The sequence below is a fragment of the Emydura macquarii genome, unplaced genomic scaffold (genome assembly GCF_026122565.2).
Source record: "Emydura macquarii macquarii isolate MOO-44397 ecotype Brisbane River unplaced genomic scaffold, CSIRO-AGI_Emac_v2 contig_383, whole genome shotgun sequence".
In the NCBI taxonomy this organism is placed as follows: Eukaryota; Metazoa; Chordata; order Testudines; family Chelidae; genus Emydura; species Emydura macquarii.
In genome coordinates, this window is record NW_027130520.1 from 2,906,521 (window position 1) to 2,925,176 (window position 18,656).

General features: G+C 45.1%; 1 protein-coding gene across 1 annotated transcript in view; it reads left to right on the forward strand.

Annotated features, from left to right (window-relative positions):
- INTS8 (integrator complex subunit 8) overlaps positions 1 to 18,656 on the forward strand; it is a 73,668-nt gene that overhangs the window by 43,856 nt on the left and 11,156 nt on the right. Inside the window, exons 18-22 of the mRNA XM_067536729.1 lie at positions 5,135 to 5,168; positions 6,233 to 6,289; positions 6,380 to 6,441; positions 8,394 to 8,512; positions 11,612 to 11,715. Of these exons, the coding sequence (XP_067392830.1) occupies positions 5,135 to 5,168; positions 6,233 to 6,289; positions 6,380 to 6,441; positions 8,394 to 8,512; positions 11,612 to 11,715 (376 nt within the window). The remainder of the gene's footprint in view (positions 1 to 5,134; positions 5,169 to 6,232; positions 6,290 to 6,379; positions 6,442 to 8,393; positions 8,513 to 11,611; positions 11,716 to 18,656) is intronic.

Genomic DNA, 18,656 nt, shown 5'->3' on the forward strand with positions numbered 1-18,656 from the left:
CATAGCTACAAGAGGCGGGGCATTTGTACCAAATGAGCATTTGGTGCAAATTCCACCTGCCCCTTGCCTATCCTTAGGGGTTGGCACTGATATAGATAGTGACACTGATTGTTGAATCAAGGCTATTCCCAAAAGTGGACAAGGCCTTTGAGTACATACAGTGAAATCCTGACTTCACAAGTCAATGAAAAAAATTCCTATTAACTTCAGTGAGTCCAGGATTTCACCTTTAGTATCTAAGCCTCTGCTAATTTTATTTGATTAACCCAGAGGCACCCACACTGTGTCCAACTGAGAGCCATTTGTAGATTGATGGCCTCAGCCCTGTGCCCAGATTACAGTGATGTGTTGCATGCTGGGCCTGTGGTCTTCACAGGTTGGCGCTCTATACCGAATCTTTCGGCACACTCTATTTGAGAGTAAAACTCTATGGGCCACACTTTAGCCATTCTTGTGCTGATCTGGTTAATATGTATCTAAAACCAGGCTGCTTTGTCTTTCAGTACTATGTGGGTGGCTGGAGGAGGGGATATACAGACTTGTTTTTTTATGTTCTTGTGGTTATACATTTTCTGAATCAAAAGGGAGCAAGGCCTATGCATATTCTGAGATATTGAACCTGCTACAATTCCTCCAGGTCAATCAATAAAAGGTGGTAGCCCTGTCTTGATATGGACACTATTTATAATTTGATGGTAAAGGCTTCATCTCTTGTTTGGAATGCGTGATAATGAGAATTTCTATATCCAGCAGCATTATTAGCAACTGCATATACAGTAGAGACAGCTACAGTGTACATATGCATATTAGTCTTTGACTCACTGTTTTGGTCTCAGTCTGTAGAATTATGAAAGACTTGAGTAGTTCACACGGTAACTGTTTGTGGGCCCTACTGCCATGCATTAAAAGTTCTTCATGTGATGGTATATGTCCATTCCACTTTAGGTGTCTGCACATCAGTGCACTGGAGCTGGAGAACTTTTTCATATAGCAGTATACATCAGGGCAGCACATGTATTGTCTGCACACTTGTGCTGCCAGTCGAGGGTATAACAGCCCTGACCTTCCCTCAGTTCCTTCTCACTCCCCTTGGGCAATAGTCAGCGCATGTGTGAGCTCTTCTTAGTCCTTCCCTTTCTCTTTAGATCCTCTTGTAATTTCTTGTACAAAATTCTTTATCTTAATTAAATTTAGTTAGTTTGTAGTGCTTCTCATTTTAAGCTTCCTTTATCCTTTTTTTTCCCCTTAAGCTTCAGCTTGGTACTGGAGCATGCCAAAGTCCCCAGCTTTCAAACATCATTTTGGCTGTAATAAATCCATGCCAGTTAACAATCCCAGTGCAACCGCTTAAAGAGTTTAGTAAAGGGTCACATTTAGGTACAAGTGCCCTATTTGAAAAATTGGAGAGAGTTCAGAGAAGAACCATGAGAATGATTATAGTGATACTTAAACTAAATAGATTGAGTGCCTTAACAGAGGGAAACTTAGGAGTGACTTGATTACAGTCTGAAGTACCTACATGGAGAACAGAATTTAATAGTGGACTCTTCAGTCTAGCTGATGAAGGTATATCATGATCCAATGGCTGGAAGTGGAAGCTGACCAATTCAGACTGGAAATAATTTTTAAATTTATGGCAGTGGGAGTAATTAACCTTTAAAACAATTTACCTGGGGTTGTTGTGCACTCTTCATCACTCACAATTTTTAAATTAGGATTGGATGTTTTCCTAAAAGATTTCTTCTAGGGATTATTTTGGCGAAGCTCTGTGTCCTGTGTTATACAGGAGGTCAGACTAGATGATCACAATGGTCACTTCTGGCCTTGGAATCTATTAATCTATTTACAGAGGCTTTAAGACCTGAATAAAGAAGCTAAAGAAGGTTCACCATTGACATATTTGAATGGAGATGGCAATGTGTTGCCACTTCCTACGTAGTCATACAGCATGGGGGATTCTAATTCGACTCCTTTGCAGAATGTTGCGTCACATTTAGCAGGCTCCCCATGTTGAAGTGAGTCGAAGAAAGAAGACACCATTCTCTGTCCCCAGTATCGTGTAAATACCAGAAGAAGTGCTGTGTGAGAACTAACATCAGCTTCTGACAGAAGGAAGTCTGGTACCAACAGTAGAACAGCTGCAGTACGTCACTCCTTGGTACCACATTCGGGCAATTCTGAGTCATCGAGTTCACCATAGTACCACTGAGACTTAATTCAATTGCCTGGACCTTCGATAGCATTGATTTCTTTCACAGTGGTGCATGCTGTTTTTTAGGGATTGACCATGCTAAAGACGTGTGCAGCCGCCAGAGACCTTCTGTGTCTATTGGTTCTGACTCACTGTTGATGCAGGATGAGACTGCGGTTCCTGCTGTCCCCACCACCATCCTCCAGGATCTGTCTCAACAGCCACATGTATGATACTGTCAGCAGTAGACTGGGAGTCAGTACAGTCTGGTTCAGGAGCATCAGGATTTCAAATTGAACTCATGGTACCTTACATAGGAAAGGTCCCAGCCCCAAAGAGAGAGCAGTTCTGTCCTCAAACCCAGCAAAGATATCCTTCTACCTGATTAGACACCAGATCAATCCAGGAGACCGTACGGGTCTCAGAAAAAGAGGTCACCTTCTGCTGCTTCCAAACATCAGACTCTTCCAAGCAGTCTATTTGACTCCTTGGTCAAGGACAGTGAAACACGCCATTTGATCTCTCCTCCCTGTGGTAGCCACATATCCCACTTCTGAAGAGCTTGATCCTACATTATAACAGACAAGTGTGATCTAAGCATGGTAGAACTGGGATATACCCTGCGATTCATTTTTATTCACGCTTCCCTTGAGAGAGACCACTCTCAAGATTGTACTAATCCAAGAGGTACAGTCTCTGTTGTAGTTAGGAGCTATAGAGGAAGTGCCTCCTCAGCATTGTGGAAGTGGCTTCTATTCCTGCTATTTTCTCATTCCAGAGTCCAAGGGAGGCTTAAGATCAATTTGAGACCTGCAAAACCTCAGCAAATACATAGAGAAAATAAAGTTTCATGTGGTTCCTCTAAATTCTGTTCTCTCTTCCTTATCTTTTGATGTCTGGTTTGCTGCCCTCGACTTAAAGGATGCATATTTCCATGTGGCCATACACCAGAGTCTCAGGAAATTTCTAAGTTTTGTCATAGCATGGGTTTATTATTAATTCACAGTCCTCCCCTTTACACTGTCCTCAGCACCCCATGTATTCACAAAATGCATGCTGGTGGTGGCAGCACACCTTTGGAAGGCAGGGGTTCACATACACCCATATCTGGAAAATTGGTTAGTCCAGTGTCAGTCCAGACAGCAAGTGTGGAAGGGTAGCATTGAGAAGATCCAGTCCTTCTATTGTGCATTAGACCTGTTAATCAACAGAGAAGTCAGTTCTCCCTATACAGAAGATTGAATTTATAGGAGCACTTCTTGACAACCTCAGCGAGGGTATATTTACTTCAGGCCAAGTTTCAGGCAATCTTTGATGTGTGCAGAGTTAAAAGTGTATCCCTGTAGAAGTGTAAGGAATTGCTTGAAACTTTTAGGCCACATGGTAGCTTGCACGTATTTGACTCAACATGCCAGACTTCACTTCAGAGCCATGCAGGGATGGTTGAAGTCTGTGTGCAGTTTTTCTCATCATCCGCTGGATGTGCTGATTCATATGCCCACAGCTGTCCTTTCTTCTCTGTAATAGTCTTGGACAGTATATTCTTTCCACAACTTCACTCCCACAAAGATGAGGAGAAATGTAGTGCTTTGGAGGTCCACAGAGCCTTGGGGTTGGACAGAACTAAGGAGTTTTCAGTCATTCCTCACAAATTATTTCATTGGCCAATAGAATGAAGGGAAAGCCTGTTACCTCTCAGATGATATCTGGCTGGATCTGCTCCTGCATTTGTTTGTGCTGTGACATTGCTAAAGTTCCTTTACCATATAGTTTTAACAAACTCTAACGAGCTCAAATGGCTTCAACAACTTTCCTGGGGCATGTTCCCATTGTTGACATTTGATACGTGGCCACCTGGTCCTCTCTTCACACATTTGCTGTTCACTATGCCATCTCCCAGGTTTCTAGAGACGATACTAAGTTTGGAAGAGTGGTGCTCCTCTCTTTGTTTCAGTAGACTCAATACCCACCTCTATTTGGGACTGTTTGTGAGTCATCTAAAATGGAATGGACCTGTGCTGCAATCACTCAAAGAAGAAAAAATGGTAATATACCTGTTATGTTACTTTGTTGGTCTGTATACAGCAAAAACAACGAGAGTTCTGTGGCACTTTAAAGACTAACACGGCTACCCCTCTGGAACTGTCTGTTACTGTTGTTCTTAGCGATTTGTTGCTCAGGTCCATTCTATGAGTTGCCCTCTTTCTGATGTGCATGGGAGTCGCTTCAAAAATTGCCTTCCGGTGTGAAGGCACTGAGAGGGAGAGGTGAGAATAGCTCCTCCCTTTAAATTCTCAGCAGGCAGCACAATCATATGGAGGGCGAATGTGCTGCCCCAGTGGGTATTGCTATGGGAAAAAGTTATCCAGTTCTGGGTGGAATGGACATGTGCAACATATCTCAAAGAACAACAGTTATAGAACAGGTATGTAACCATTTTTTCCCTATTGTGCATTGACCATCTCCCATTACAATGAGAAGTATACCAATGTACATGAGGGAACTTTTAATGCACAGCAGCAAGGTCCACACAAAGTTAGAGTGTGGCACACCGTGCGCTGTAGATTTACACGCCTGCTTGCTGTGCACTGTCTGTTTCATTTCTATACAATCCCTAGAGCGCTCTCATGCTCCCTATATATTAAGCAATGGACAATGCTAAAATAAAAACAAAGGACAAGTGTAATTTTAAAAATACTGTTCTTGCTGTAACACTTAAAATGGAACAGTCCATCATCAGTAATGGAATAAATGAAGAACAATGACTAACATTCCTCCTTCATGTCCCCTATATATACATGCAAAATTGGAATTAAGACTGTTCCAGCAGGTCAAAAGTCTGCTTGGTTGATCACCCCTATATTATTTGTGATGGATAAATGTTTCTCTGCATTTTCATTTGTGGTTGATACCTTACACATGTAATATGTATCTCTTATTTAGGAACGAATTACTCTCTTTTATCAAAAAGTTACGGGTAAGTTTTATGTTGCAGACTTTAAAGTTCATTGCTTTGTTACTGACACTTTGGTGTAATATTTCATGGATTGTGTTGCCCATTACTTCTGAAAATGTTGATAGTTATGTAAATATTATTTTTGTATGGCAGATGTTGTAATTGAGAATTTGCCTAAGTAGCCATAGAAACAATGGTTAACTGAATAGCTTGCTTAAAATTCCACTAGCTTCTGATATCAGAAATGTCGTTAAGCTTATGATCATAGAATGAGGTAGATAAACTTTATTAAATAGAAACTTTATTAAATAAAACCAATATTGTCACTTAAATATGACGTAGCTGATTTTGTCATTTACAATTACAAATTCAGATGAAATTTTCTTTTTTTTCCTTTCAAAATTTTTTCCTTTCCTACTACCTTGAAGTCCAATGTGGACTGTATTTTATGCATACCCAATCTAAACACTTCCAAGAGGGATGACAGACAGCTGCTATTTGGATCACAAGCAACATGTGCACAAGTCAGAAAGAAATGTATTATTTATTTGTAGAGTATTATAGTACTCATTGCACTTTAGAGGCAGAAGATAACCCAGGGGTGAATAAATATGCACGGTGACCTAAAATAAGTATTACTTATTTAACATATTCCTGAGCAGTTTTTAAGGGAATGTCTCTTAGGGCTTGTCTACACAGGGAGCTATACCTGATTTAGCTCCATGTGTTGGATGCTCTTACTCTGAATTAATTTAATTCATTTTGAAATTGGATTAAGCTAATTCAGAATAAGGCACTCTTATTCTGGAATAAGAGCATCCACACAAGCAGCTAATCAGGAATAGCTAATCTGCTTTAAATTTACTCTATTTTGGATTACAGTCCATGGGTGGTAGTTAAGCCTTTACACAACTATTATGAATCAGTTTTCTTTTTTGCAAAAGTCCTTGCAAAATTGTCTTAAACTTCAAGTATACACCTGCTCTGGAAAAAAATAACACTGTGTGTTGGCTGTCCTTTGAGGGTTGAGGAGAAAGAAAATGGACTATTGTGTAATCTTGTTTTTTTTTCTTCTTCCATCATAGGAACCACTGGTTTTGACTACAATATTATCCTTGTTTGTTAAGCTTCATAATGTTCGGGTCAGTACAGTGTCATCATCATCATCCTAACTTTCTTTTAAGTGTGTATTTGCTTCTGTAACTCCTGTTTTAATGTCTTTCTCCTATTAGGAAGACATTGTGAATGATATTACAGCAGAACATATTTCAATTTGGCCATCAACTATTCCCAAGTAAGATAACTTCTAAGATAAAATGCCATTTTGTAAATATTTGTTTGGATAATGTATCTAGTTCCAGCTATCATGTTAACAGGCTTTCTATTGTTAGAAGACACAGTTGACTCATTCTATCAGGGACCTGATGTAGCCTGACTATGGATCTTTGCTCACGGATTTGTATGCTCCTGATAGAGGTGCAAGTACAAGTGAGATTTTAATTAGTTACCTAATTTATCCTTTTTATTTAGTAGCTCTGGAAATTAGTTTTTATGAAATCTTAATATCTTTCCAAAATCTTTCCAAAAATATTAACAGTGGCAAAGGATGTTTGTGCTTTGTATGTAATGTTACCTCTTAATAACAAGCATGGAAATTGATGCATTTAAGCTTTGTTTTATTACCTCATACACCTTATCTGTACTAGGGCTATATTTTCGCTGCAAAAAAAATGTGTGCTTTTACAGCAGAAATAACTAAGTCGTCCACCCTCCTTTCCCTCCCAAATCCTGTGGTGAAAACGCACCTCTTGTTGGATGAAATAAAAAAGCCTATCTTTTTTGCCCCCCACATTAGTTTCCCAGTGTAGATCCATCAGTGGTAGCATTGATGGGAGCACTTATACAGGCAGTCACCATGTCACGTAGACCTGCTGTGAGCAAGGTTAGATATTTATTAATGTTGTTTGTATTCTGATAGCACCTAAAAGGCCCCGGTTAGGGATCAGGGCCACATTGTGCTGGACACACTACACACCCACACACACAACAGCCCCTGTTTCTAAGGAACTTACAGTTTTAACAGTGACTAAGCACACAATGGCTATAGAATGATTAACAGTCTTGTGGCTAGTCTGTACTAGTGGTCCCACCATTTCTGCCACTGGAGCAGTGATGAGAATCTTTAAGAAAAGTTGATTGTGCACACAGTCTCAGAACAATTAGCAAACTGACCTATCCAAGCTCATTCCTAAACCTGCAGCAAATCAGGTCTTGTTGGAGGCTGATGAATTTTGCTTGGGACTGTTCTGCAGTGACAGGTGAAAAATGTCAGATGTGGATAGGTGTGGTGCAGTGATACAAGGTATGTCTCCAGATAGTACGGACAGGTTTGTTCATTTGGGAAATTTTAAAGAAGATTCTCCTCTAAAGGGGAAAACATTTTTTGGGAGATAGCTGAAAAGTCCTGAGGCAGAGAACTGACTAATTTCAAAGATAACTCTTTAAATGTACACTTTTGACTAGGGGACTAACCCTCACCCAAGTGTGCACCAAAGATATATGTTAGGAAAATCATGCAATTTTGCTCCTACCCATATTGCCATATTTTATAACTGCACATATCAGAACTTGTTTTCTTAACAATTTAATGAGTACTGCAGGGTTGTTAGATGGCCAAACCAGAAGACTTTTTCCAGTGTTACCAAAATACAGCAGCAAAGTAGAAGACTTTTAGTTTTAGTTTTTGGTTTTTTTTTAAATATGGAGAATCTATACAAATTCCACCAGGAGAAACTGCTCAAGGGTTGTGCTATATCCCTGGTATTGCTCATTTCCCAATCAGTACTGCACACCTGCACGCTTTCTGCCACTGGAGGTTGCTGTCTGAGTTGTTGTGTTATGCAAATCCTGTATACAGCAAAAACAACGAGAGTTCTGTAGCACTTTAAAGACTAACAAAATGTAATATCTGCAGGCATAAGCTTTCGTGGGCTGTAACCCACTGACATCTGACGAAGTGGGTTACAGGCCACGAAAGCTTATACCTGCAGAAATTAAATTTGTTAGTCTTTAAAATGCTACAGAACTCTCGTTGTTTTTACTAATCTTAATGGTGATAAATCTTTTATTAGGGGTGGTGTTAATTTTTGTTTTTTAGCAAAATGGCTTCATTCTTAAACTAGATCTGAAATCAGCTTGTTTGTTTAAATATAGTGATTAACATTACATAATTATCTCTTTCTTTAGCCTTCAGTCAGTGGATTTTGAAGCTGTAGCTGTTACCGTAAAAGAGCTGGTCAGTTATGCGCTGACTATAAACTCAAACAACCACTTCTGGTTAATTATCCAGGCAGATATTTATTTTGGTAAGTGAAACCAACATCTGTTAGGCATTTGTGTGTGTTGGTGTGCACTGTTCTCTGTCTTCAGAGTTACTTACCCTGATGTATCTTTTGCATAAGGTCAAGAACTAAGTTATATCTTATACTAATCATTTATCAGAAGATGCTAAAACGGTTCAGAGCTTTTAAAAATGGCAGTGTCTTTGGATCTAAATATGTAAATAGATTGGTGAGGACAGACCTTTAAGCACATACAGTGTTTTAGTAAAGTCAGTGAGATTCCATATGGTCATGTGAATCACCCTGCAGGTGGGAACTTTGGGTTCTTTTTCCTTTATTTTAAAAACTGAAATAAGTAACTGTGACTTCAAATCTTCAGTGTTAAAGGAAAAATTTAAGAAGCTAATATTCTAATTTCTATACCAATCTGTAGAATCAGGTGAATATTTGTATTCAATGATCCAAGAAAATAGTGAAATGTAGTTATTCTGAGGCCCTTGCTAGAGTAGGGCTCCGAGTTGTAACTCCCTACCTAAGTTGGAATTTTTTAAAACATTCTTAGCCCTGTTCATGTTGGCCAGTCAAATAGTGATGGAAAACTAGTTGAGCAGCATAGACATTATTCCCCAAATTCATTGTAAGGGTGAGGATGGGCAAGACATGACACATCCTGCTCCCTCCCCACTCCCTTCACAGGTTCAAAGGTTCCCCAGATAGTGAAATTGTGTCATTCTGCTGCATGGGAGTGGAGTGCAGGATTCAGGCTGTACAGGGAGTGCCTACCCCTAGGCAGTGTGGTCATCATCTTCATGGGGTCTTATTGGGATGGGTAGGCCAAGGTATGGGAGGATCTGCTGCTTTATAGATCTTGGGTGCTTCCTTACTGTGAGTGGAGGCTGCTTTAGCGGCATGACCTCCTATTTCAGCCATTGGTGTGAAGTAGCTTCTATGTAGAGGTCCATAGGTTTGGAGAAAAGGTACCTTACCTTACCACCTTTCTCCCCTCATCCCCCATCTGCTCAGTTCTTATCCTAGCTCCTCACTGGGTGCTGAACAGAAGATTTGGGCTATAAAGCAATTCAGAGTTCTGTGGTGGTAGTTCAGGGGGAGGTTATACGTTTCCTGTTTGATTCATTTGGATACAGTGTTTCTTCCCCTAAGCTCTAGGGCTATTATAAATGGCTGCTGTATTCTGAAGGTGAATGAAATGTTCTCTGTGTGGTTTGTGGGTCAGATACCATCCTTGTGCACGTGGGTCCTAGAAAATTCTGGGAGTTTCCATTTGCAGTTTTTCATCAAAATTGTTTTGAGAAAAGAACAGTCTCTTGTGGAACTGACAGGCAAATCTGAGTGTATCAGGAGGGGCTTGTGTGCAGAGGAAAGTGCCTCTTCATTGCTTCTTTGGCTCATCAATTCAATATAGCAGCATGTGACCTTTCTCTAAAGGTAGGGGAAGGAGCTATTGGGTCTGCTGAGAACAGAGAATGGTAGTGTTAATAATAGTACCAGTCAGAGCCATAAAATAGTTGAGTGCCAGCACAGAACCATTCAGGAGTGGGTGGGTGGGTGGATGAAGTTCTGTGGCCTGCATTGTGCAGGAGGTCAGATTAGATCAGTGGTTCCCAACCTGTGGCCCAAAAGTTGCCCGCGGCTCCCCTCCCACTGGCTGCAGAAAGGAGCCACTTCCTAAATACCCAGGCAGAGCACATTGCTGGTGCAGGATCCTTGTTGCAGCCAAGGGGATGGGAGATCAGCATCCCCCTCCCCTTGGCTGCAGCGGAGAGAATGTCAAAGCTCTCTGCATGGGTCCCTGCTGGAGCCAGGGAGAGGGGAGCACTGTTTCTCTGTTGTAGCCAGGGGACAGGAGATCCTCCTTGCTGAACTTTTTCCCTCTGGCTGCAGTGGGAGGGTAGGGGGGCTGCTAGCAGAGACTGGTGGCTCTTCAGGGTTTTAAAAATTGTATTTGTGGCCCTGGAGCCAAAAAGGTTGGGAACCACTGGACTAGATGATCATAATGGTCCCTTCTGACCTTGAGTGATGGTGGAGCCACACTGTTCTAAGCTGTGAAAGCAGTAGATAGGAGTATTGTGGGACTGCAGTGGGAGAATCAAATATATTAGTTCAAAGTGATAATATATGCCATTTTTGTCCACATTAGCACTCCAATAGTTTAAAGAGAATTAGAACAGGGGGACATCTACAAGATTTTCTTACAACTGGTGTATTAGGAACTATGCAATATTAGGAGCACAACAATGTGTGAACAAGCACTTCAGGTGCTTAGACAGTTACTGAGAATGTCAGCATTCTCTAAAATGGATAAGTGTCCAGAATTCAAAATCTACAATTTGATTTCTAGCCCCATTTGCTTATTCCTGTTCCTGCATACCTGAGCGGCCATTTGACTCTGTTCTTTCTATCCTGGACCCTGTAAATCCACTCCAGAGACCACTAACCTTCTGTGAAGCCTTTTCAGGCTTCCATAATAGTTCTGACTGATTGTACTCCGCTGTTCTTGGATGTGGTCTTTGGTAAAGAGCAAAATGTTTGAATTTCAAATCTGTAGCAGCACCTGCTGATAGTCTTCAGTACAGCTGTGGCAGTGTGCTGGTGCTCTGCTATCACAAATTGTGCTTCTTGGAAGCCTTGTGTGTGGCAGAGAATTAATTCAGGTGAGTTAGCTGTGGGGCAAGTAAATTAACCCCACAGGCCAACATAGTAATACAAATTAAACTTTTAGTTAAAAAAGCCCCGCCTGCCCTCCCCACCTCATCAGAGTGAAAACTTTTTAAAATATGAAAAATAATGAAGAAGAGAAACTTGCTTGAAACCCTTAGCTTTACATTTGCTAATGAGCTTTGCTGATTAATCTTAAGTGTTTCACATCCTCATAACAGAATGTCTTATCACATAGTGGTTACAATGTTACAACCTTCGTGTACATGTATTCATTTATACCTGAGTGATGAGTAATATTTCAAGTAGAATTAAACTGTAGTGAACTTTAAAATTTGTCACCATTTTGTCTATGTATGTATTAAGTAGTTTATAGAATTATTCACACTGTTACAAATCTTTACATTTTGATTTCTGAGATTAATCTAACTTTTTCCCTCCGTATAGCAACAAATCAATATTCAGCAGCCCTTCATTATTACCTTCAAGCAGGAGCAGTATGTTCTGATTTCTTTAATAAGATGGTACCACCTGATGTATACACAGACCAGGTGAGTTATGCTATTAAAATATTTGACACTCTGGAAATATTCTTCCAGATTTGTAGACATGAGACAACTGTATGCTCATAAGGGGTGGACCTTATCTGACTACATAAATTAATATACGGAGTGTGTGAATGAATGGATATTTAGTAATTTTAAATTACATAAATCTATTTCCTTCATTGCTTGAAACTCAGTCTGCAGGTTTCTACTGTGCTGAAGCATGAGTCGGTGGGTGTGGGGAGGAAGGGCAGGGGTGTTTATATGTCTTTTTATTCATATTTAAGTAACTTGTAGAGACTGTATGCTCAAACAACTAATGGAAAGCACATTAACTAATTATGGACTTGTATGTACCTGAGTGGAATCCTCAGAATATTTATGCAATTATACATCAGCAAACTAATAAGCAACCTTTTACAAATGTTAATTGTATAGTTAACAGTTTAGAACTGCATACAGATAAATATTTTAACTACCCCTTACTGTAAATGATGCACACAGGTTATGGATTATATAAACAGTGAGAGCAGTTCCTTAGCCTACTCTTAAAATATGCTGCTGCTTTTGAGCACAAAGTCAGATTTTCTTTCGGGAATGTCAAGGTGAACAAGCATATCTTATAGCATGGCCTGAAGGTGGTGGTGATAGGACTATAACTTGACTTCCTTTGGGAATGATGTTTTAGGGTATGTCTATAGAGCAATGTGAGCCTGGGCTCAAGCCTAACCACCCATTGCATCCACACAACAATTGTGTTAATCTAGGGCTCAAATTTAGGGTGCCAGGCCCCTGCAGGGCTGGAGGGCCTGAGCCTGTGTTAAACTGGGACCTAGGGTCCAAGCCCTATTGCTTTGCTGTGTGCACACAGCTTCCACTTGACTCGGAGCCTGGAAGACCTCTGGATGTATCTGAGTTCCTTGGGGCAACTTGGCATAGAGAGGACTAACAAACAATCTGTGGTGCAGTTGGTTGCACTTTATATTGCAAACAAAAGCCAAACTTCATTTTGCAAAGGGCAGCAGTTCAGATCAGCATTAACCCATTGTCTGCTGAACCCCAGTATGCACGCAACCTATCAGAGAGCCTGTGGGGTTTTCAGTGGAGACTAATCAGAAGATGCTTTTTGCAAAGAGAGCTATTTCCTGGTCACAAGAGCACAGCCAGATTTTTGTGCACACTGCCTGGATGTCCCTGTACATATAGCCCCGAAGGTAGCAGGGGGCAGAGAGCAGAGCGGGACCAAGCGGCTGCAGTGAATAGAGGGGGAGCAACGGAGCTCCTGGCTCAGCACGGCCAGAGTAGGGATGACCCCCTCAACACACTGGCCTCTCCCACCTCCTTGCAGGGCAGCTGCTTGGTCCCCGCTTCATTCTCTGGACCCCCTGCCCTCCCTGGACTGCATATGCAGGAATGCCCAAACAGTGTGCACTGTGAGGATGGCTAGTGGGAGCCAGCCCCAAAACTTACCCACAGCCTCCCAGGGATCTTTTTTCCCTGTCTCCTGAGGTGTGGCAGGAGCAGGGATAAGGTATCCCTGTGGGGTACAGGATCATACTGCACCCTAGGACCTACGGATGCACTTGACCACTCCACAGCCGGCGGCAGCAGCCAGGATGGGAGTGGTGTATGCTTGTGTTCCTCCGAAACCTGTGTTTGGACATAAACTTCAAAGAGAAACACCTTCATTGAAGAACCTATTTTAAAAATTAAGAATGGCAAAGTTTCATTTTAATAGTTTGACAGCCCTAGAGACGGATGTCCTAATTATCTTCAGAACAGGTGAACATGAGCATTTTCCTGCCCATATGACTCCATCTAGAGGTGGAGAGCCCAATTCTCAGTTTAGAGGGTAGTTCTGTATAAAGCCTTTTCACACTACCAGCATTCTACTGGGACAGCCACCGAAGGAGCTAATTATGCAATTTATGTACTTGTGCTCCTTATGGGCACCTGAGTCCAATCAATAGCATTGTCACAGTTAGGAAATGGTGGGCAATAGAGTTTTCCCACAATGCAATACATTTGTAGGGCTAGAATGTTGACACTGGGTGGGGAGGTCGCTAGGCTGTCTGGGATAGGGTTACTTTGACTTGGGTCTATGCACTACAGTGTGGACGCCAGAGCCTTAGGTTTGAGCACAAATCAGAAAACCCTTAACCTAGTGTTAAAATGCACTGTAGACATTCAAGTCTAGAGTTCCCTGATACTGACAGGGTCAGCTGACTCAAGTCCCACTAAACTTAGGCTTACATTACTGTGTAGACATACTCTTAGAGCCTTGGTCTCTCAACAGACTCCCTGTGTTTGCCTCCTTAAATCTCCTTAAAGACTCCCTGTGTTTGCCTCCTTAAATCTGCTCTCCATTAATTTTAGCCTTGCAAATTACAGCTTCCATCATGATCGATCGATCTAAATTGCTTAATTGTGATATAAATAATTAATTTTCATCTTTTTACGTTCGTACTTCTTATTTTCCTCAATAAAAGTTTGTCCTCACTGATTGTTACGACTGTTAAAACATGTTGATTTGCAACCAAATATAGACTTTAAACTAAATTTGGTATTTTTTGCTGATCACGGGGATTTACTATCTATACACGTTTATTGAGCTTAGCACACATTTATTCTGATTCTTAAATTTTACTTCTCCTTCGAGTGATTGCTCATATCCATTCCAATATAGGTGAGTGCACACCAGCATGCACGGTTCCCGGAACTTTTTTCCCCTTAGCAGCATCCGTAGGGCTGGCTCTGGTGCCCCCTGGATGAGGCACTGCTGGCACCACGCCCCCTCAGTCTCTTCTTTCCGCCCATGATGTTCACATGGAACTAGCTTTGCTCTCTGCAAGTGCCATTCCCGTTCTTTGAACTCTTTGTTAGTCGATGTACCCTAGTTAGTTTTAAGTAGTTAAGTAGTATAGTTTAATGAGAAGTCTGGCTGCCTGGTTTTAACCCCACCCCCACCCCCCTGCTCGGTACCTTAAGTGCCTGGGGGAGAGCAAACAGGACGACAAGAGTAAGAAATGCAAGGCTTTCAAACAGGGAGCCCAGAGGGACGGAGAGATCAGGTTTAAAGCCTTGCTCTTAGCGCAGCGCTCCGCTCCGTGTCCGGGCCGTCCTGCTCCCCCTCGGCACCGTGCGTCACCTCGGTGCAGAGCGCACCGTCGGCAGCACGGAGCAGCATCCCCGGTGCCGAAGACGAGGAGAGGGCATGGAGCGCGGACACTCCCCTGCACCGTGGGTACGGGCAGGGTCGAGTACAGAGATGCACTGGCCACGGCCCCTCGAGTCCTCTCCAGGTCTGCATCTCTGAGCAGGGAGCCACCCCCGACTCGGAGTGGGAGAGTGCCCTGCCAACGTGGAGGTTTTCAGGCGGCAAAAGCCTTGTTGGCCTACCTACGCCACCTCTGCTGCGCCCTCCCCCCCGCCTCCCTGGCCGAGGGAGAAGGGGCCGGGGTCCCGGGGCAAGCCTATGTGGGTTCCCCCCAAAGGGCGGTGGAGATCCCTGGTATGGGGAGGAAGATCTCCCGCCAGACAGCCACCGGGGGTAGAGCGAGGACGCTCCCCCAGCAGTCGCTCCAGGTCGGTGTCGGTGAGCTGACCTGCTTTGACACCGGATGTAGAGTCTCCCTCTCGGTGCCGACATTGCTCCCCAGCACTGGGGGCGGCACATGCTAGGAGGTGGCACTGGTCGAGGTCTGCCAGGTGGCACTCGGGCTCCTGCTCCAGATCTGCGGCACCGAGGAGTTTGCCCTCCCCAAGCCAGCGCAGAATCCCAGTCATCGTCTGAGGCCTTGGCACCGAGGGGTTCACCGCACCGAGGTGGTGCGGAACCCCGATTGCCGCACCGCGCAGGCCCCAACGCGAAACCCGGTCGCCGGAGTCAGGCTCGGCACTGTGGACCGCGGAGCAGCACCAGTCTCCATCAGTGAGGGGTAAGCGGTGCCGCTTACATCCTCGGTACCGAGGCTCTGGTACAGAGAGCTCTTCGCAGTGTGCCTCTGTCCAGGGAAACCGCCCGCAGCGACAGAGGCAGTCCTCGTCATCCTTCGTGTCGGAGGCAGCGAGAAGTCAGTCCCCGGTGCGGTATGCCACCCGGGACCAAGGACGGCCACGGCACCGCCTGTCTTGTGGTTCGGTCTGCAGGGGGAACAGTTGTCGGGATAGCCGACACCCCCACAAGGCATCAAAGCAGGTGGCAGTCAACCCAGGTTTGGCCCCGGGGTCAATGGCCTTATTGGGCCCCATGGGGCACCCAGATGGGACCAGGGCCCCCAATCCACCCTGTCATCAGGGGTGCAGTCTGTGCCCCCGCAGAGCAGAAAGCCCACAGTCACCGCTCCTTGGATGAGGAGTTGGACTCCCATGGCGCCTCTGGAGGGTTTTTGGGTGCACCAGGAGCTGCTCAAGAGGGTGGCCTCTAGCTTGGGGCCGGAGGCCAAGGAGCTATTGGAGGCCGTTGTTACCCTCTCCAGTGTGCTGGTGGCAACTGCCCCAGCGAGAGCGGCCCTACCAGCCCACGATAGGGTCCTCAAATTGTTAAGGCCCTGTGGCAAACCCCTTCCCTGGTCACCCCTACGTCAAGGGTGCCCCAGAAAGAGTATCATGTCCGGCCGAAGGGTTCCAGTATCTATTCACTCACCCGGCTCCTGGAATCCAGGGGTGGGCACAGCCAACCAGCGGAACGGGCATGGCCACCCTGATGCTATTCCCAAGAACAAACACAACATAACTTTGTGGAATTGTGTTTAAAAAAAAAAAAATTTTTTTTTTTTTTTTTTTTTTTTTTTTTTTTTTTTATTACTGCACAGTCAGGACTGCCAACCATCAGGCCCTCCCAGGGAGAGAGAATCTTAACTTGTGGGATTCCCTAAGGCGGTTTGCTGAGGCCCTGCCCCAGGACCAGGCCGCCGACTTCACCTGATGAAGGAATCACAGAGGCTAAGGCAGCGCTCCAAATGTCCAGAGACACTGCTGACTAGGCGGGTAAGGCCATAGCATCCGCCATTTCCATCAGGAGGTGCTCGTGGCTGCAATCCTCAGGCCTGTCCCAGGATGGGCAGTAATCACTTCAGGACCTCCCCTGTGATGGGTCGGCCCTCTTCTCCGATCGGACTGATGTGAGGCTGCACGGTCTAAAGGACTCCAGGGCCACACTTCGCTCCCTGGGCCTGTACACACCCCAGGCTTCCAGGCGACAGTCGTGGCCCCAGGCGCAGGGGCAACAAGGCCTATGCCTAGGCCCTTTCAACCCTACAGAAATAGGAGGTTTAGGAGACAGAATTAGCCAACCCCGGCTTGTCCTCACCCCCCCAGCAGGAGCCCCCAGAGGGTCGGGCAATTATAGGAGATAGTTTTGATAGTGCACCCGAGGGTGGTGCACCTACTGCTCTCCTGGACCCGACCAGTCCTGTCCTGAACAGGTTAAAGCCCTTCTATCCTGAATGGGTGTCCCCAAGGGGAGGCAGTGTGACCTAGTGAATAGAGCACTGGACTCTGACCCAGGACACCTGAGTTCTAAAAGTCCCGATTTTCTGCTGGGTGACTGCAGACAAGTCATTTAAAAAAGCAGAGAGGGGTCTGCAACCCATACTTCCTGGATCCAAGAGATTGGTATGCTGCCCTCAATCTCAAGGATGCATACTTTCATGTGTCCATCCTCCCCAGCCACAGGCGCTTCTTCTGCTTCACGGTGGCTGGCGCCCAGTACCAATTTACAACCCTGCCCTTTGGCCATCTTCCAAGAGTGTTCACCAAATGCATGGCGGTAGCGGGGGCCCACTTGAGGCAAAAGGGTGTGCAAATCTTCCCTTACATGGTCGATCGGCTGATCAGGGGCAGATCCGAGTTCCAAGTGCAGGAGAGCATGATCCTCACTTGCCCCATGTGCAGCAGTCTGTGACTGCTCATAAACAAGCAGAAGTCCATTCTAACCCTGGTGCAACGCATAAATTCATTGGGCCACCCTGGACGCTTCCCAGGCCACAGCCTTTCTATCTCAGCCATGTTCGAGGTCTGGTCTCTATCATCTCCTGGCTACACCGATGCCTCACAACAACAGCCAGGCACAACCTTCAGCTGTTGGGCCACATGGCAGCCTGCACATACATAGTGAGACTAGCTCGCCTGAGTCTCAGGTCGCTTCAGGCGTGGTTGGCCTCGGGTATATGCCGAGCAGAGACCCACGGAATTGGGTGGTCACAGTTCCCTGCCCGCCCTAGACTGGTGGAGATCCCCCAGCACAGTGTGAAAGTGTGTTCCATTCAGGGAACTGGTCCCATCGTTCACCTTAATCTCTGACACCTCGGATGTGGAGCCCACATCGGGGCCAACCTGAGCACTCGGGGCTCTGGTCGGGGAAGGACAGGCGCCTGCACATCAACGTGAAGGAGCTGAGGGCTGTTCCTCCAATTCCTGGCAGGCAGAGTGGTGCAGGTGCTGACAGGCAACACTACAGCTATGTTTATATAAACAGGCAGGGAGGGCTCCTCGGCTTTCTGTGAGGGAGCTACCCACCTGTGGGGCTTTGCCGTGAGATCTGACTTCCACTTGACTGCCTCGCACCCCCCTGGGGGTGAGGAATGATGAGGCGGATTGCCTCAGCAGGACATTTCTACCCCGCCACGACTGGTCACTGCACCCAGAGGTAGTGACTACGATCTTCCAACGGTGGGGTTGTTCCCCAACTGGATCTATTCGCGTCGGCTTGGAACTCACAGTGCCAAGGTTCGGCTTGCGCCAGGATCGTGAGACTGGGTCCATTTCAGACGCGTTCCTCAGTGACTGGACGGAGACCCCAGGTACGTGTTCCCGCCCATTCCACCCCTGCCCAAGGTCCTACTGGAAATAAACAGGGACAGGGCGGAGGTCATATTCACTGCTCCGGCCCGAGGCGGCACGACCGTCTCTCCCAGGACCACGGTCGTCGGTTGCAACCGGACCTG